Source organism: Ctenopharyngodon idella, chromosome 18, assembly GCF_019924925.1.
Source record: "Ctenopharyngodon idella isolate HZGC_01 chromosome 18, HZGC01, whole genome shotgun sequence".
Taxonomy (NCBI): Eukaryota; Metazoa; Chordata; class Actinopteri; order Cypriniformes; family Xenocyprididae; genus Ctenopharyngodon; species Ctenopharyngodon idella.
In genome coordinates, this window is record NC_067237.1 from 114,603 (window position 1) to 131,713 (window position 17,111).

At 41.7% G+C, this 17,111-nt stretch overlaps 1 protein-coding gene across 2 annotated transcripts; it reads left to right on the forward strand.

Annotated features, from left to right (window-relative positions):
* Positions 1 to 187: 187 nt before the first annotated feature.
* pdpr (pyruvate dehydrogenase phosphatase regulatory subunit) lies at positions 188 to 16,900 on the forward strand. Of its 2 annotated transcripts, none has more exons than XM_051869819.1 (18): positions 188 to 345; positions 3,067 to 3,333; positions 3,474 to 3,607; positions 3,721 to 3,802; positions 4,168 to 4,331; positions 4,415 to 4,536; positions 5,693 to 5,810; positions 6,008 to 6,157; positions 8,114 to 8,306; positions 8,381 to 8,505; positions 9,460 to 9,615; positions 10,010 to 10,143; positions 10,401 to 10,549; positions 11,040 to 11,152; positions 11,338 to 11,432; positions 13,493 to 13,582; positions 13,678 to 13,860; positions 15,254 to 16,900. In XM_051869819.1, exons 2-18 carry the CDS (start codon positions 3,080 to 3,082, stop codon positions 15,656 to 15,658), a joined length of 2,667 nt encoding a protein of 888 aa, XP_051725779.1. In that variant the 5' UTR covers positions 188 to 345; positions 3,067 to 3,079; the 3' UTR covers positions 15,659 to 16,900. The 2 variants fall into 2 exon arrangements, with proteins under 2 accessions (XP_051725779.1, XP_051725780.1); XM_051869820.1 differs by having other exon boundaries at positions 191 to 345; positions 3,038 to 3,333.
* The last annotated feature ends 211 nt before the right edge of the window (positions 16,901 to 17,111 follow it).

A 17,111-nucleotide genomic window follows, 5' to 3' on the forward strand; every position in this document is an offset into this window, starting at 1 on the left:
TAAACATTTGTAAACTGTGTAAATACAGGATATGAGCTGTACAATTTTTCGATTTGTGTAGTTTGCGAGACGTATTTTATTTTATTTTTTCTTTTGATATGGATTATTGTAGTTTATATGCTTTTCTTTTATAACATGATAAGTTTTTTTAGTTTTTTTATCTGAGGCGATAATAAAGTGTGCGAAGCTCATAGCTGTCAATCATTCGGCTGGTTGTTCCGCGCATGCGCAGTATGGTCAGACTCCGCTGATCTGCAGCTGTAGTAAAGTTACTCTTGGCTTTTGTCACACAAATTAAATTAATAAATCTGATCAGATCTGAGCTCATATAACACCTTTCATCAGGTATGTGTCTCTCGGCATTAATGCTTACATGCACGTTGATGTTTTATGAGATGGGATCGTGTTTTAGCTCGAATGCTGTTGAGTTTGACTCTAAATCTTCAGTTTGACGTTCAGCAGAATCACCTTCCTGTAATAAATGATTTCATATAATTTACTTCAGGACACACAGAGCTGTCAGGACATTTAAAGAGAAAAACGAACGCGTTTAATCGTGTTTTTCCTCGAAGAATCACCTTACAGGCCTCAAGCTAACGGCTACATGTCAATAAATAACAAAATATAAGCATAAACATAATGAAACGTAATATACAGTGACATGTATGAGCACAATTGTGTCAAATGCTCATTAATATTAATCAGACAGTAATAGTTCTTTATTTATCTTCTCTGTCTTTCGTGTTGTTATTTTGTTCATTAATTCGTATTTGTAGAAAGTAGCAGAAGTTACACAGGAACAGATCAATAATGATGGTGAAAATTAAATAATAAATTAGTATAACTCTGTAAAGTTAATGCTCGTGATAATGTGACCTTCAGATCTCCATTTATCATACATGCGTGTGAATGTTTTGCAGGTTATATTTAAACACAGTGTTTACGTCATCAGTATGTGAAAAAGCGTTTGTTTACTTAAATATACATTTGAAATGTGTGTGTGCAGTCCGAGCAGACACACAAAGAGCTGCTTTAATGTAAATGAATTCAATTCTCAGTCACTCAATCCACTCAAAATCAATGAAAGCAGTAGCACTGTATCATGACACCTGACAGCATTCGTGTGTGTGTGTGTGTGTGTGTGAGAAGAGTCTGTAAGCCTGGTTTTAATGTACAGCGGACACTTATAATTACATAAATCACAAAATATACAACAAATGCTGCAGGAACTGAGTTTTTGCAACATAATTAAATTCAGAGTTGGATCTTAAAAGTTTTAAGTTTGTGAGTAGTTTTTTGAACTATTATACAGGTGCTGGTCATATAATTGGAATATCATCAAAAAGTTGATTTATCTCACTAATTCCATTCAAAAAGTGAATCTTGTATATTATATTCATTCATTACACACAGACTGATAGATTTCAAATGCTTATTTCTTTTAATTTTGATGATTATAACTGACAACTAAGGAAAATCCCAAATTCAGTATCTCAGAAAATTAGAATATTACTTAAGACCAATACAAAGAAAGGATTTTTAGAAATCTTGGCCAACTGAAAAGTATGAACATGAAAAGTATGAGCATGTACAGCACTCAATACTTAGCTGGGGCTCCTTTTGCCTGAATTACTGCAGCAATGCGGCGTGGCATGGAGTCGATCAGTCTGTGGCACTGCTCAGGTGTTATAAGAGCCCAGGTTGCTCTGATAGTGGCCTTCAGCTCTTCTGCATTGTTGGGTCTGGCATATCGCATCTTCCTCTTCACAATACCCCATAGATTTTCTATGGGGTTAAGGTCAGGCGAGTTTGCTGGCCAATTAAGAACAGGGATACCATGGTCCTTAAACCAGGTACTGGTAGCTTTGGCACTGTGTGCAGGTGCCAAGTCCTGTTGGAAAATGATGAAAATGGTCAGCAGCAGGAAGCATGAAGTGCTCTAAAACTTCCTGGTATACGGCTGCGTTGACCTTGGACCTCAGAAAACACAGTGGACCAACACCAGCAGATGACATTGCACCCCAAACCATCACTGACTGTGGAAACTTTACACTGGACCTCAAGCAACATGGATTGTGTGCCTCTCTTCCTCCAGACTCTGGGACCCTGATTTCCAAAGGAAATGCAAAGTTTACTTTCATCAGAGAACATAACTTTGGACCACTCAGCAGCAGTCCAGTCCTTTTTGTCTTTAGCCCAGGCGAGACGCTTCTGACGCTGTCTGTTGTTCAAGAGTGGCTTGACACAAGGCATGCGACAGCTGAAACCCATGTCTTGCATACGTCTGTGCGTAGTGGTTCTTGAAGCTCTGACTCCAGCTGCAGTTCACTCTTTGTGAATCTCCCCCACATTTTTGAATGGGTTTTGTTTCACAATCCTCTCCAGGGTGCGGTTATCCCTATTGCTTGTACACTTTTTTCTACCACATCTTTTCCTTCCCTTCGCCTCTCTATTAATGTGCTTGGACACAGAGCTCTGTGAACAGCCAGCCTCTTTTGCAATGACCTTTTGTGTCTTGCCCTCCTTGTGCAAGGTGTCAATGATCGTCTTTTGGACAACTGTCAAGTCAGCAGTCTTCCCCATGATTGTGTAGCCTACAGAACTAGACAGAGAGACCATTTAAAGGCCTTTGCAGGTGTTTTGAGTTAATTAGCTGATTAGAGTGTGGCACCATTTTGAATGGAATTAGTGAAATAAATCAACTTTTTGATGATATTCTAATTATATGACCAGCACCTGTATTTTTACCTGGATTTTACCATGAAAGTAGCCAATAGATGCTGATATGTTGTCAAGTCAGCTTTATTTCTACAGCGCTTTATACAGTACAGATTGTTTCACAGTAATAAACAGGAGAATAACAGAATCACTGATCAAACTTCATCAAATATGAGACAAATTCAATTTCAGCTATAAGCTGCTCTACAGAAGACAGATCGATTTGGTTCAAGTTTTGTTCTCATCTGATAGCGTCAGTGCAGTCATATATTACTGAATATTAATTTTTGTCATGGTGTAAAGAAGTCTTGTGTTTCAGTGTGTGTGTGTGTGTGTGTGTGTGTGTAGAGGCGGCAGAGCCATGCGCAGCGGTGCGTGGAGCGTCCGGACTCTGTCCCCTGTTCTTCTGCCCCGCTGGTTCTGTGACGCCGGAGCCCGACCTGCTCGTCTGCGCGGACAGAGATCAGTGCGGTTCTTGAGCACGGACCCACCGCCCACGGCCCTGCCCGCTCATGCCCGCGTGGTCATCTGCGGAGGCGGCGTGGTGGGCACGTCTGTGGCGTATCATTTGGCCCGGCTGGGCTGGACGGAGATCGTGCTGCTGGAGCAGGGCAGGTGAGTGTTTTTCTATCTATCTATCTATACATATATACATACAAGTAAATAATATCTGACCCCATATAAGCTATAATTTATCATTAATATAATGGCATTACCTGTTTGTTTGTTTGTTTGTTTGTTTGTATCTGTTGTAGACTTGGAGCCGGTACAACTCGGTTTTGTGCGGGAATAGTCAGCGTTGCCAAACCTCTTTCTATTGAGAGTAAAATGGCAGATTATTCGAACGCACTCTATGAGCGTTTGGAAGAAGAGACGGGCGTTAAAACGGGTGAGAACATGCCATCACTCCATGAATGATCGCTTACCTGATTATCAAAGAAAACATTTCACATGTGCTCCATGTTATAAAATAATTCACTTAGGCGCTTGTGTGTTTTCCAGGTTTCGTACGGACTGGCTCTCTGTGTTTGGCTCAGAATCAGGATCGGTTCCTGTCATTGAAGCGTCTGGCGTCGAGGCTGAAGTGAGCTGACCTCCTGACCTCTAGATGTGTTCACAACACAGTGACTTACTATTCATCCTGTCGTCTTTTACTCTAACTTTACCCTCATATCGATCCAAAACTTTCTGTTCCAGAACACAAACACAGAATATGATCTTTCATTTTTGAGTGAACTGTCGTTATTCACTGAAACACTCATTTGTGTTTCACATATTCAGACTTACTTTGTCGTGATTATTTACACTCAAGAATCAAGAGTGTTTCAGAGCGTAGCAGAGAGGACGAATGAAATACCCTAACCCTAAAAGTTATTGAGCAACAGTAAATGTGGCCGCACTTGAGACTTTAAATCACAAAACAGGTTCATCTGCTGTCTCTGTCTCCAGGGTTCTCGGTGTCAGCTGTGACGTCATCAAACCCAAAGAAGTGGCGCAGCTCCACCCACTGGTGAATATTCATGATCTTGTAGGAGCTCTTCACCTGCCAGGCGACAGTGTCGTTTCACCACCGGATGTCAATCACGCGCTCGCTGTGGCGGCGGCAGCTCATGGTAGGACAAAGGCCAAAATGCAGCCGTTCCAGTTTTACTGATGTTCGTTATCTTGGTTGTTTCATTGGTTTTTCGTATGTCAGGAGTGCAGATTTATGAACACACGAGTGTGAATCAGGTCCTGGTGAAGAGGGGTCACGTTACGGCGGTGGAGACAGACCGGGGATCCATTGAGTGTGAATACTTTGTGAACTGTGCTGGACAGGTCAGTCTCTTCATGTGCTCTTCCACACAAAAGGTGTCCAAATGTCCAGGATTCAGTCAAATGTAGGTCTTGAAATAAACTGAAAGTCTTTATTACTATTTTTTAAATTTGGACTTGATTGTTTTGTTTCACAGTATAATAGTATTATTACTATTTCTTTAAAGGTACACTATGTAACTTTTTTTTTTTTTTGTCATCATTGCTACTTCCAAAACGCGCTCTTGTCTTACCCTGATTCACTATGGCAAGCCTGTTAGAAGTGTTTATATTTTAGACCTGACAGAATGGTTTTCGCGGGAAATTGCGTACACATACACATCCCTCACCCGTGTGTGTCTCATCATATCTGTAAATAGAGAACTGTTGCTCCGGCTGTTTTGACATGTGTCTGGTGTGGGAGTGGCACAGGTTAGTTATAGAAAGGTTGACATGGAGCAGCTAAATCTCCAACCTCCGGGGAATCACCTGTTTTAAACAAACGCCAAACAGAGGAGAGTCTGCGGGCGTAAAGAGAACGTGACAGAGCTCGTAATAAACCAGAATCAACATCGCCTTGGCTTTTCGGAGATGACGAGAACTGAGGGATTTGAAATGGTTTAAAAGTGACGTGGAGATGATGGTGTTTTTATTACTCATCAGGTGAGTAAGGTGTTTTATTGAACAGATAAACTGCCATGTGTAGCTCTCTAACAGAGTTGTGAAGATAATTTCATTATGGTTGTGTGAACAGTTGTGCTGTCATTTATTCTCAAGGAAGTACCTTGTCTATCAATGGGTAAAGCTACAGTAAAGTCTTAAGCTAGTCATATTGAGATCCTTTCTATAAGCCTAGTAGTGAGTGTTTTATGAGCAGTTGGAGAATCTCTTTTTTTAGTTATGAGAAAGAACCATTTTCATCTGTAAAGTCGCAGAGCTGAAGCACAACCAAAACAATGTTCTTCTTGACCGCTAGAGGGCCATAGTGTACCTTTAAAATGAAATAATATTTTAATAAAAATTATAATACTTATTATTTTTATCATCACTTGGACAAAGTTTTGAATACTACAATAGTGTAACACTTTATTTTATTATGTAAATTTTTGTGTCGTTAGGTGTACAGTAATTGTTGCCGTGGTTACTCTGATTGTTCTGTGGTGTGTTGATGTGTTTTCAGTGGGCGTATGAGCTGGGTCAGAGCAGCGAGGTCAAAGTGTCTGTTCCGTTACATGGCTGTGAACATTTCTACCTGCTCACTAAACCTCTGTCTGAGCCCACACGGCCCGAGAGCCCAGGTGACGCATCACACAGCATTCCCTCCACACGCCTGTCATTAGCCAGACGCCCATCCAACAATGCGCTTAATTTTAAAATCAGTATCTGAGGTTAAAGGCTGCGTCATCACTCGTCATCTGTGTTTCAAAACTGTTACAAGCCATTTGAAAGTGCTGGTAAAGCAGGTGTGAATAGCTGTAGTCTTGTGTGTTTGTAGTGGTGATAGACATGGACGGACGGATCTATGCTCGGGCCTGGCATGGAGGAATCCTGTCTGGAGGGTTTGAGAAGAACCCTAAACCCATCTTTACTGAGGGCCGCAACCAGCTGGAGATCCAGAACATGCAGGAGGATTGGGATCACTTTGGTGAGCTGAACTCACATGCACATACAACCGCTCAGACAGAAATTAAATTCACTCGCCATCATGTTTCGCAGGTCGTTCACGCTGCTCTTTTCCATACAGTGCAAGCTCTGTTTCCACGACTGTCTGTAATGCTTGATCGGTCAATCGTGGTTTTCAGATATTTCTGAATTATGCCTGTCATCCAGGACATGTAGGTGTCAGTATCAGGCTCTAAAACAAACATAAACGTATGATAACAGTAGTGCAAACATTCCGTTTGAATGTTGCTTGAGCTCTAAAACTTTCCAGACATGACATATCACTGAATCTTGGTGTATGTATTTCTCAAACATCTGTTTTTTTTTTCTGGTAAACGCTTACTGGAACATACAGTGATAATAAAGAGTTACAGCACTTCAGTAGAGTGAAATATTGACCTAAAGGATCTGCTGCAAACATCTTGGTTCCGGATATAATTTTCAGAGGTCTGGTGGAGCCCAGGCATCCGCAGGTACCTGAGGATACCAGAGGATACCTGTTAGACAAGTGGTCATAGTGTTTGAACTCAGTAAGTCTTCAAACATCCACCCACAGGGGATGTTTGAAGACTTACCGCAGTTCGCTTTGAGCGGCCCGGTATGATCACACCCACCAAAAGAGCCTCTTATTACTGACCGACGAGCTTATAAATATATTGAATAAAGAGGAAAAAAATTCAAAATTTGATTTTTTTTCACTATGGAAATAGGAAAGTGAAACATTAAAAACACTCCCGCTGGGACGAATATCTGACACACTCTACAGTGAACTGATCTAGATGAAGTCAAGTCATTTATTTGTGTAGCACATTATTTCAGAAACCGCTCTTATGCAGACTCTGCGTGTGTTAAACGGGGAAAGGAAATGTCTCAAAAAAATCAAGAACCAGTTTGCTAATTAATATTCAAAATAACATGCCTCACTGTTTTTAACAATGTGCAATACATGCATATCTATCAACAAAGTGTTTTAACATCCACTAGTTCGCACAACTCATGACTAGTTGTTTATGAACATTTGTGGTTAGGGTTAGTTTCACATCCCAGATTTAGGAAGGTTTATAGACGTGCCATCATATGGTGACGTTGTTGTTGTGTGTGAAACTCCTGCAGGGTCTCACTGTAACTCAGAGACTTGTTCAGTATGTGATCTGCTGTGTTTTCTGTCGAGGACAGAGGCGGATATTTCCAGCTCATTTGCTGACCTTTATTCTTCATTATCACCCCTCCTCTCCCTCTGTCTCTGTCTGTCCTTGTCTTCTACTTGAACTCTTCTACATGTTTTCCTTGCCTTCACTTGAAAGCATGAAAGCATTTGTCTTGTAAACTGCTGATCTTGTTAACGTTTGTTCATCTAAATGGGTGTTGTGAGTGAGTTTCTGCGATGTAATAGTCGTTGCTCAACCGCTGAGATCGGCTGCTAACTTTAGGTGTCGAGAGGGCAGCGGAGTGATTGTCCGCTCCGGCGGGTCGTCTTTCAGTTTGTTCTGTCATAATGACCCACAAACCAGATTGGCTTTATCACCCTGTAAGTTATAAGTCTGATGCAGGATATAAAACTTTTTAGCCTACGAGCAAAGATCGCTGATAGATGAAAAATTACCAGCCGGTCAGATTTCTTAATAGCCAATTTATTAAAAACAAAAAACTAAATTTGTGTGCATTACACATAAACATTTGTAGGGTTAGTAATTGTAATTTGCACATAAAATGGACCTTCCCGAAAACTCTTCCCTGGATTCACAAGGATTCACATCCTCTGTTTGTTTTGATTATAATAGTGCATAATTTATTTGAGATTTGCAGATAATCGCAGATAAATCTCTGAATCGCTACTTAATACCAGCTGTGTTTGCCAGGAAACACACATGTATACGGTCACGATCTTGCAGTCTTCTCGATGAAGGCGTTGTGAGTTTTGTTGTGTGTTTCCCCACAGAGCCCATGTTGAGCGCTCTGCTGCGCCGGATGCCCGGGCTGGAGGCCTGTGAGATCCAGCAGCTGGTCAACTGCCCAGAATCCTTCACTCCAGACATGCGCTGCCTGATGGGAGAAACGCCGGGGATATATGGATACTTTGTGTTGGCGGGCATGAACTCATCCGGCCTCTCATTTGCTGGCGGAGCTGGGAAGTAAGGAAGCGACACAGCTGGACGTTTCTGCAGCTTAGTGTTTGAGAAGTTCATAATAGCTTCTTTTTCCGCAGATATTTGGCGGAGTGGATTACATACGGATACCCCAGTGCCAATGTCTGGCCTCTGGACATCAAGCGCTTCGGTAACCTGCAGAGCAGCCGCACTTTCCTGCGCCATCGAGTGATGGAAGTGATGCGTGAGTATTAGACAGTGTTACTAACAAAGACTTGATTCAGAATGAGAGTAGAGCTGAACGGGCCGAAACAACGCTTCGCGATGACACTTTCATCAAATAAGAAAACAAATACATCAAAACAATTATATGTAGTCAAGTCATTTTCATTGTTCAACTAAATATAGCTTCAAAACACAAACTCTGAAGCTATATTTATTTGTAGTCATGGTAGCGCCATATTTCATATCCAACAGGAATGAAAACGAGGCTGTGCGAGACAGAATTACAGTGTTTATGAATTGTTCTGTTGTTTAACAACATGCCAGTTGACTGTAAAGGCCCTGATATTCTTCAAGCGAATTTGAAGAACAAACTATGATGCCATTTTCAACAAAATCAGGCAAAACAAAGTTAGTTTGGAGTTTGTTTCAGGAGTTTGAAAGAGCTCGCCTAAGCAAACTCTGAAAAACATGAGCACACCGGAGAGCCGCTTTAGTGGGAACTGAAGTTGTGATTGTAATTGAAAGCGACACTGACACTGTGAATCTCAGAGCTGCTGCAAACATCCACATCACTGAGATCAAATGCTTTCTGAACTGCTGTTTCCTCATGTTTGTTGTGTGTTCATTTTGTTATTGAGAGGAAAGTGCAGCACATATTTACAAACGTCGCTCTCAGTGTAGACGGTGTCTGGATGTTCGCTAACAATATACCGCTGGTCATATATTTTAAGCTTCTTTCCACCCATAAGCAAAGAAGGAAAAAGAACATTGCTGTGAGGATATCAGGCCCTTTAAGGGTTTTCCTTCAGCGAAACGCCTCGCGCTATCTGATCTCTCAACCTCAAATGTACCACTAGTGGCGCAGACATGACAGCGCTCTCTAGGCATTAGGTGTGTATTTATTTGTTGGCTATTGTGCTTGTTCTTGTTATTTGGGTGTTTAATCTTTAGTTCTTGTGTGTGGCTCCATCAGCACTCCTGTATGAACTGAAGGTTCCTCGCTGGGACTTCCAGACGGGCCGGCAGCTGCGCACGAGTCCTCTGTACGACCGCTTGGACACGCAGGGAGCACGCTGGATGGAGAAACACGGCTTTGAGCGAGCCAAATACTTTGTTCCGGCTGGGAAGGGTGAGAATTCGAGTCTGACCGAGTTCTTACTTTAGGTTATTTTCTGTCACTATCGGTACAGACTGATGGGTTTGATTCTACAAAGCCAGTCAAATGTTTACTCAAGATTACTATTTTGCATATTTTAGATGGAAAATGGGTATTATGTATTGACCAGAAAAATGTACTCTCTTATATTTGAGGCTCTTCAATCTGGCAAAAGTATTTTACTCATTGTCCAAACTTTTAACCAGCAGTGTACTTTGTCAGCATTTAACAGATTAGCATGGACACAGCTTAGCAGATGAATGATCAGCACTCTTTATCACTTTAAAATATGAAAACAAATGTCCAGCTGTAATATTTCAGCGTCCCTGTCATTGAGGTGTTCGTGTGTCTGCATCAATCCACACAGATTTACTGGCACTGGATCAGAGTAAGACCTTCTACAAGCCCGACTGGTTTGATATCGTGGGAGCGGAGGTGAAGTGCTGTAAGGAGGCGGTGTGTGTCATTGACATGTCCTCCTTCACCAAGTTTGAGCTCACAGTGAGTCCGTTCAGTCCTGATTCTCTTTATTGTGATGAGTCTGTCGTATCATTATGGAAGAAATAAATAAAAATAAACAAAGTAAATGTTTGACTTTTTTTCCCCACAATTCTGAGGGGAAAAAGTCTTAATTGTGAGATAAATAGTGGCAATTACCTTTTTACTTTTTTATTCCGTGGTGAAAACAAGCTTCCACACATCATCTTCTGTGAGGTTTCCAGTCTTCAGCTCTTTTGTGACTGATGTGTGTGTTTCAGTCTGCAGGCGATCAGGCCCTGCGGCTGCTGCAGCGTTTGTGTGCCAATGACCTGGACGTGCCGGTCGGGCACATCGTCCACACGGGCATGCTGAACGAGAAAGGAGGATACGAGAACGACTGCAGCGTGGTGCGCCTCAGCAAAAACAGGTTCGCAAAGAGTGACACTTCCGATAAAGCAGGGCTTTTTGACATGAAAGCTAAATGTTTATGTTTTAAAGTACAATACATTTATATTATACTATATTGCAATAACTGTATATTTGAAGACTTCAGATGCAAAAGCCTCTAAGTCCATCTGACGTTTTTCTTTAAAATTAGCATTTTTATCAGGCTCTGTATTGGTTTCTGTCTAAGTAACGGTACTTCTGAATGGGCTGACGCTGGGATTTAGTGGGTTTGAAGTGAAAGAATTTGATGAACATATACTATGCGCGGAGAGCATTCATTAAGTATCGTTATCTCATTTTTGACTGAGGTGGCTTTTTTTTTTACTTATGAGAACAAAAAAACAAGAGCAAAAAGCAGAGATCTGCAGAACTGCATTAACCAAATAAACAGGACAGCAGATCCACAAAAGCAGACTCTCCACTAATCCAGATCAGTTCATCATATTGACATCATCAACTTCTGTCAACAGTTTCTTCATCATTTCACCCACTGATCAACAAGTTCACTGCTGGTCTTGGATTAAGAAGCACATGCCCAACGATCCGCAGCTCCACCTGGAGGACGTCAGCTGGAAGTACACAGGTAAGATCAATACATCAGACGATCCCAACTTACATTGTTTTTCAAATCAGGAAAACTTTCCGTCAAAGCTAGAAAAGTAAACAATAGACTAGCCTTATAAGTGAACTAGAGAATAAATGTCTGAAATGAGCCTTTATGGCATACCCTTGAGTGTGATGCAGTAATCTGTGCCATGTGTTCTGTAGCTCTGAATCTGATTGGTCCGCGTGCCATGGACGTGTTGTCTGAACTGTCATATGTGTCCATGACTCCAGAGCACTTCCCCTCTCTGTTCTGTAAGGTGAGTCCAGTGCTTCTGTTCAACAATCTGTTCAAAGACCTTTGGGTTAAAAACAAAAGTCAATTATTAAGGAACATGAAAATAAATCAGTGTTCAACACAGTCTGTGTGCCTAAGCCCCATTCACGACAATAATGATTTTATTTACAGTGGGTACGGAAAGTATTCAGACCCCCTTAAATTTTTCACTCTTTGTTATATTGCAGCCATTTGCTAAAATCATTTAAGTTCATTTTTTTTCCTCATTGATGTACACACAGCACCCCATATTGACAGAAAAACACAGAATTGTTGACATTTTTGCAGATTTATTAAAAAAGAAAAACTGAAATATCACATGGTCCTAAGTATTCAGACCCTTTGCTCAGTATTTAGTAGAAGCACCCTTTTGATCTAATACAGCCATGAGTCTTTTTGGGAAAGATGCAACAAGTTTTTCACACCTGGATTTGGGGATCCTCTGCCATTCCTCCTTGCAGATCCTCTCCAGTTCTGTCAGGTTGGATGGTAAACGTTGGTGGACAGCCATTTTTAGGTCTCTCCAGAGATGCTCAATTGGGTTTAAGTCAGGGCTCTGGCTGGGCCATTCAAGAACAGTCACGGAGTTGTTGTGAAGCCACTCCTTCGTTATTTTAGCTGTGTGCTTAGGGTCATTGTCTTGTTGGAAGGTAAACCTTCGGCCCAGTCTGAGGTCCTGAGCACTCTGGAGAAGGTTTTCGTCCAGGATATCCCTGTACTTGGCCGCATTCATCTTTCCCTCGATTGCAACCAGTCGTCCTGTCCCTGCAGCTGAAAAACACCCCCACAGCATGATGCTGCCACCACCATGCTTCACTGTTGGGACTGTATTGGACAGGTGATGAGCAGTGCCTGGTTTTCTCCACACATACCGCTTAGAGTTAAGGCCAAAAAGTTCTATCTTGGTCTCATCAGACCAGAGAATCTTATTTCTCACCATCTTAGAGTCCTTCAGGTGTTTTTTCATGTGTCTTGCACTGAGGAGAGGCTTCCGTCGGGCCACTCTGCCATAAAGCCCCGACTGGTGGAGGGCTGCAGTGATGGTTGACTTTCTACAACTTTCTCCCATCTCCCGACTGCTTCTCTGGAGCTCAGCCACAGTGATCTTTGGGTTCTTCTTTACCTCTCTCATCAAGGCTCTTCTCCCCCGATAGCTCAGTTTGGCCGGACGGCCAGCTCTAGGAAGGGTTCTGGTCGTCCCAAACATCTTCCATTTAAGGATTATGGAGGCCACTGTGCTCTTAGGAACCTTAAGTGCAGCAGAAATTTTTTTGTAACCTTGGCCAGATCTGTGCCTTGCCACAATTCTGTCTCTGAGCTCTTCAGGCAGTTCCTTTTGACCTCATGATTCTCATTTGCTCTGACATGCACTGTGAGCTGTAAGGTCTTATACAGACAGGTGTGTGGCTTTCCTAATCAAGTCCAATCAGTATAATCAAACACAGCTGGACTCAAATGAAGGTGTAGAACCATCTCAAGGATGATCAGAAGAAATGGACAGCACCTGAGTTAAATATATGAGTGTCACAGCAAAGGGTCTGAATACTTAGGATCATGTGATATTTCAGTTTTTCTTTTTTAATAAATCTGCAAAAATGTCAACAATTCTGTGTTTTTCTGTCAATATGGGCGTGCTGTGTGTACATTAATGAGGAAAAAAAATGAACTTAAATGATTTTAGCAAATGGCTGCAATATAACAAAGAGTGAAAAATTTAAGGGGGTCTGAATACTTTCCGTACCCACTGTATTTATAGTTTGAGCTTTCCGGGCGGGAAGTCACGTTTCATGTCGTTTGTCTTTGCGTGGTTAGGGTTAGCATGATTAATGTGGTTCTTTGTGTGGTTACGTCACGTCCACTGGGGTCGTGACTGCTAACCCTAACCGTGTGCGGTGCGAGGTGTGTTCCTTCTGACAGTCAGAACTAATGTAGTCATAGCTAATGAACAACATTATCAACACCATGTACTGTTAAAAAAAGGATGCAGCCTCTGAATTGGGACACAGTTTCTGAGTTTCCTCGCACTCTGATGGTGTCTTGCAGGAAATGAGTGTGGGATACGCCAATGGCATCAGAGTCATGAGTATGACGCACACCGGAGAGCCGGGCTTCATGCTGTATATCCCTATAGAGGTAAGTCACACTGACTGTTGCAGATTTCTCTGTAGTTTTTGACTGTTTTGACTCTATCAGTCATTTCATCTGAGATGTTGCTCTCCTTTTCCCAGTATGCACTGCATGTGTATAATGAAGTGATGTCAGTCGGGCAGAAATATGGGATCCGGAACGCAGGCTATTACGCTTTACGGAGTCTGCGCATAGAGAAGTTTTTTGCCTTTTGGGGGCAGGATCTGGACTCCTTCACCACCCCGCTGGAGTGCGGACGAGAGTTCAGGGTCAAATTTGACAAGGTCAGTTTCTCACACTCTTGAGTTAATCTCTTTTGACTTGGACCAGATACCCACTTGGCACATACCCAGAATGCTCTAACAACTACTGAGCAACACGCAAAATAGCTCTCAGAACAGCTTAGCAACTACCTGCAACATCCCAGCATACTGTTCTTAAAAGAATACATCTAGTTTATGGTTACTGTTCTTTTTGGTAAATAGGTGCCGCAGTTCAGCACAGGACGTTTACACTGCAAGAGCTAAGGATATTTTTGACCTGTTTACATGTACTAACCTGTGTTTACATGAAGGTTGGTATTGCAGGTGTAATCCAGGCATCACGTTCAAAAGTGCTGCCTGTGGACAAAAACGCTGATTAACCCTTGTGCCGTGCTGAAAACCCTTCACCTAATGGCGCTTTTCCACTGCATGGTACGGCTCAGTAAGGAATAAACGCTTAAATAGTACCACCTCGGTTGAGGTTCCAAGCGAGCCGAACCGATACTAAATGTGACGTGTAAACATTGCAGATCACAGATTGGTCAGAGATAATCATCACTACCAGCATCGTTGGACACTAAACCCGCTAGATTTAAATAGTCAGTAACAGCCACCGCAGTATCATTTGTTCGCGCGACTTTTTTTAAATGACTTGCTTTAAACAACCATTGCAGGAAACTTGAAAAAAGAAATGACTGTATCGTGGTCAGTAGACGAAGTGACTCGTTGGTGGCCGATTAGCGGATCCACGGCAGTAAAGGCGGCGCAACTATAACAATCAGTCTATAATCCCACCCACTTTGAAGTGGTACTAAACTGCAGTGGAAAAGCAATCCGAAAGTAAGCGAGCGGTGCCGAACCGAACTGAACTGAGCCGAGTCGTTCCATGCAGTGGAAAAGCGCCATAATTGGCTGTTCCAGGTCAAAAATGGCCAGCCTTTTAAAAATTGCCTGTAAATCTCTCATTATTATCATTATGCCATATTAATATATTATTGGATTCAATATTTTTATCAACTCATTTTCTTTCAACTAGCACAGGTTTTATTTCTTTTTTTCTTTTCTCTTTTTTTCTTATCTCATTGTTCGTAGGCCTCATTGATCTGAGCTGATGCTCAGTTTTTGAGTGAAAAAACGTTCACTCAAGCTTATTCACCTAAAAAAAAAAAACAGAGGGTTATTTTTATACATAATCTCACTTTTTAACATTAAATATCAGATTTATACTTTACCATTGATTATATCCCTCAAATGTCCTACATGACAAGTGACCGGAACAACATGAGGATCATCTGCTTTGACTGTAAAGGACCTGAACTCTGAAACGACCAATGTCTGTGTGTTCCCTTCCCTCCGTGGCCAATGACATGTTGTACTTTGTATTTTCTCATTCACTGATCCCTCGCTCTTGTAGGACACAGACTTTCTGGGCCGGGACGCTCTGTTGCGGCAGCGTGTGGAGGGAGTGACGCGGCGCTTTGTAATGCTGGTGCTGGAGGATCACGACACAGAGCTGGACCTCTGGCCCTGGTGGGGCGAGCCCATTTACCGCAGCGGCGAGCTGGTCGGCGTCACCACCAGCAGCGCCTACAGCTACACATTAGAGCGCCACGTGTGTCTCGGCTTCTTAAGCCACACAAACTCGGACGGCTCTCCGGCCGTGATCACCCCTGATTTCATTAACCGAGGCGACTATGAGGTGGACATTGCTGGGCAGAAGTTCCCAGCTAAAGCCAAGCTTTACCCATTCAGCTCGCTGTTTGCACAACAGAAACGGCGCAAGGATGACATGGAGCTCAGCAACTTCCAGAGCAAGTGAAGATGCTGCGCTGTAGTTGGTCGAAGCGAATCGAGAGCCAGAGGCAGTAGTGCCGCATGTCTGAGTTTTGCACAGTCTCCGTAGGACCTCCTGAAGTCCTTTACACACCACATCATGTTTGTTATGTGTCGTTTACCTCTCTCTCTCTCTGTATATGTGTGTGTGTGTGTGTGTGTGTGTATATATATATATATATATATATATATGTTTTTGTTTGAAAGAGTTGATGAATTTGGTCAATGAATTTCTAAAACCTAAAAATGTGCGTCATGAAGGAGCCACATGGTGTTACGGAAGTTGCCCCAGTTTTGACAGCTAAAGTGGGATTTGTTTGGGTTTGGCATTGTCATTATTTGAAAGTATAATTGACTTTAGAAAGAAAGTCTTTTTAATAGTCTGTTAATAGTCCAGTAATGTGTTCTTGAGCAATAGGCTGTGTCCCTGAGGCTTTTTTCCATGTCACATGGTTTAATATAAAGGGATTTTATATGGATATCAGATTGCCACGAGACAATCAATGTCCGTTTGAATCATTGATTTTTAATTGGTGAAAACTGGAGAAGTCTTTCTAAGTCTTTGTGCAACACTATTTTGTAATAAAAGTACAATACTAAATGAGGAGGCACTGAGATCATGCAGATGTTAATGACGTTAATGAAAAATGAACAGAGAACAGAGCCTCGACCGACGCTTTTATAAAGTGCCTTGCAGCATTTCACAGTGTGAAGTGAAGTACAGGAAGTTGGTCTTGTGTTGTGTCAGTGTACGTTGTGTCTTGAACTGCGAGTGTTTAGTTGCGTGTGTCTCTTGTAATGACTCCGTTTATAGTGCAAAAGGAAAGCTGTCGTCTGGGTCCATCAGTATGGCGTTATGATCCTCTATTGATCAGTTGGTTATGGATATGTATTTGAAATATTGTTGAGATGTTCATTGTTTGGACAGCACATTATTTACATCATCTGTGCGATTCTATTTTAAAGGGTTATTTAAAAACTTTCATATAGAAATGCACAAAGAATTGCACATTGAATATCCTTTATAAATCAAAAGCATCTTTGCACAGTGAGGATCAGTGTGTGTTTGAACGACGACAAACACCATCAAACACTGATTAGAGAAAGAGGGAATTTCATAACAAACATGTTCCAGTCACATTTCAGCCCAGAATCAACTTCTGATTTTTTTCCTTTTGATTTTGAGGTGAAATAAGAGTAAAGTATGTCTTTTTTTTTTTTTTTTTTTTTTTTAAACACACAATACAAATAAATCACTAATGTTTATCCAGCCATATTGAATAATATGTACTAAAACATTTAAATGTTCTCATCCTTTAGCTGTCTTTCTTTCGCTCTCTGTGTGAGTGTGTGTGTGTGAGTGTAAAACTTTGACTGTGAGACAGAATTGTTTGAATGTATTCATTATTTGTAACAGGGTTTTGTGTAGTTGCTTGCGA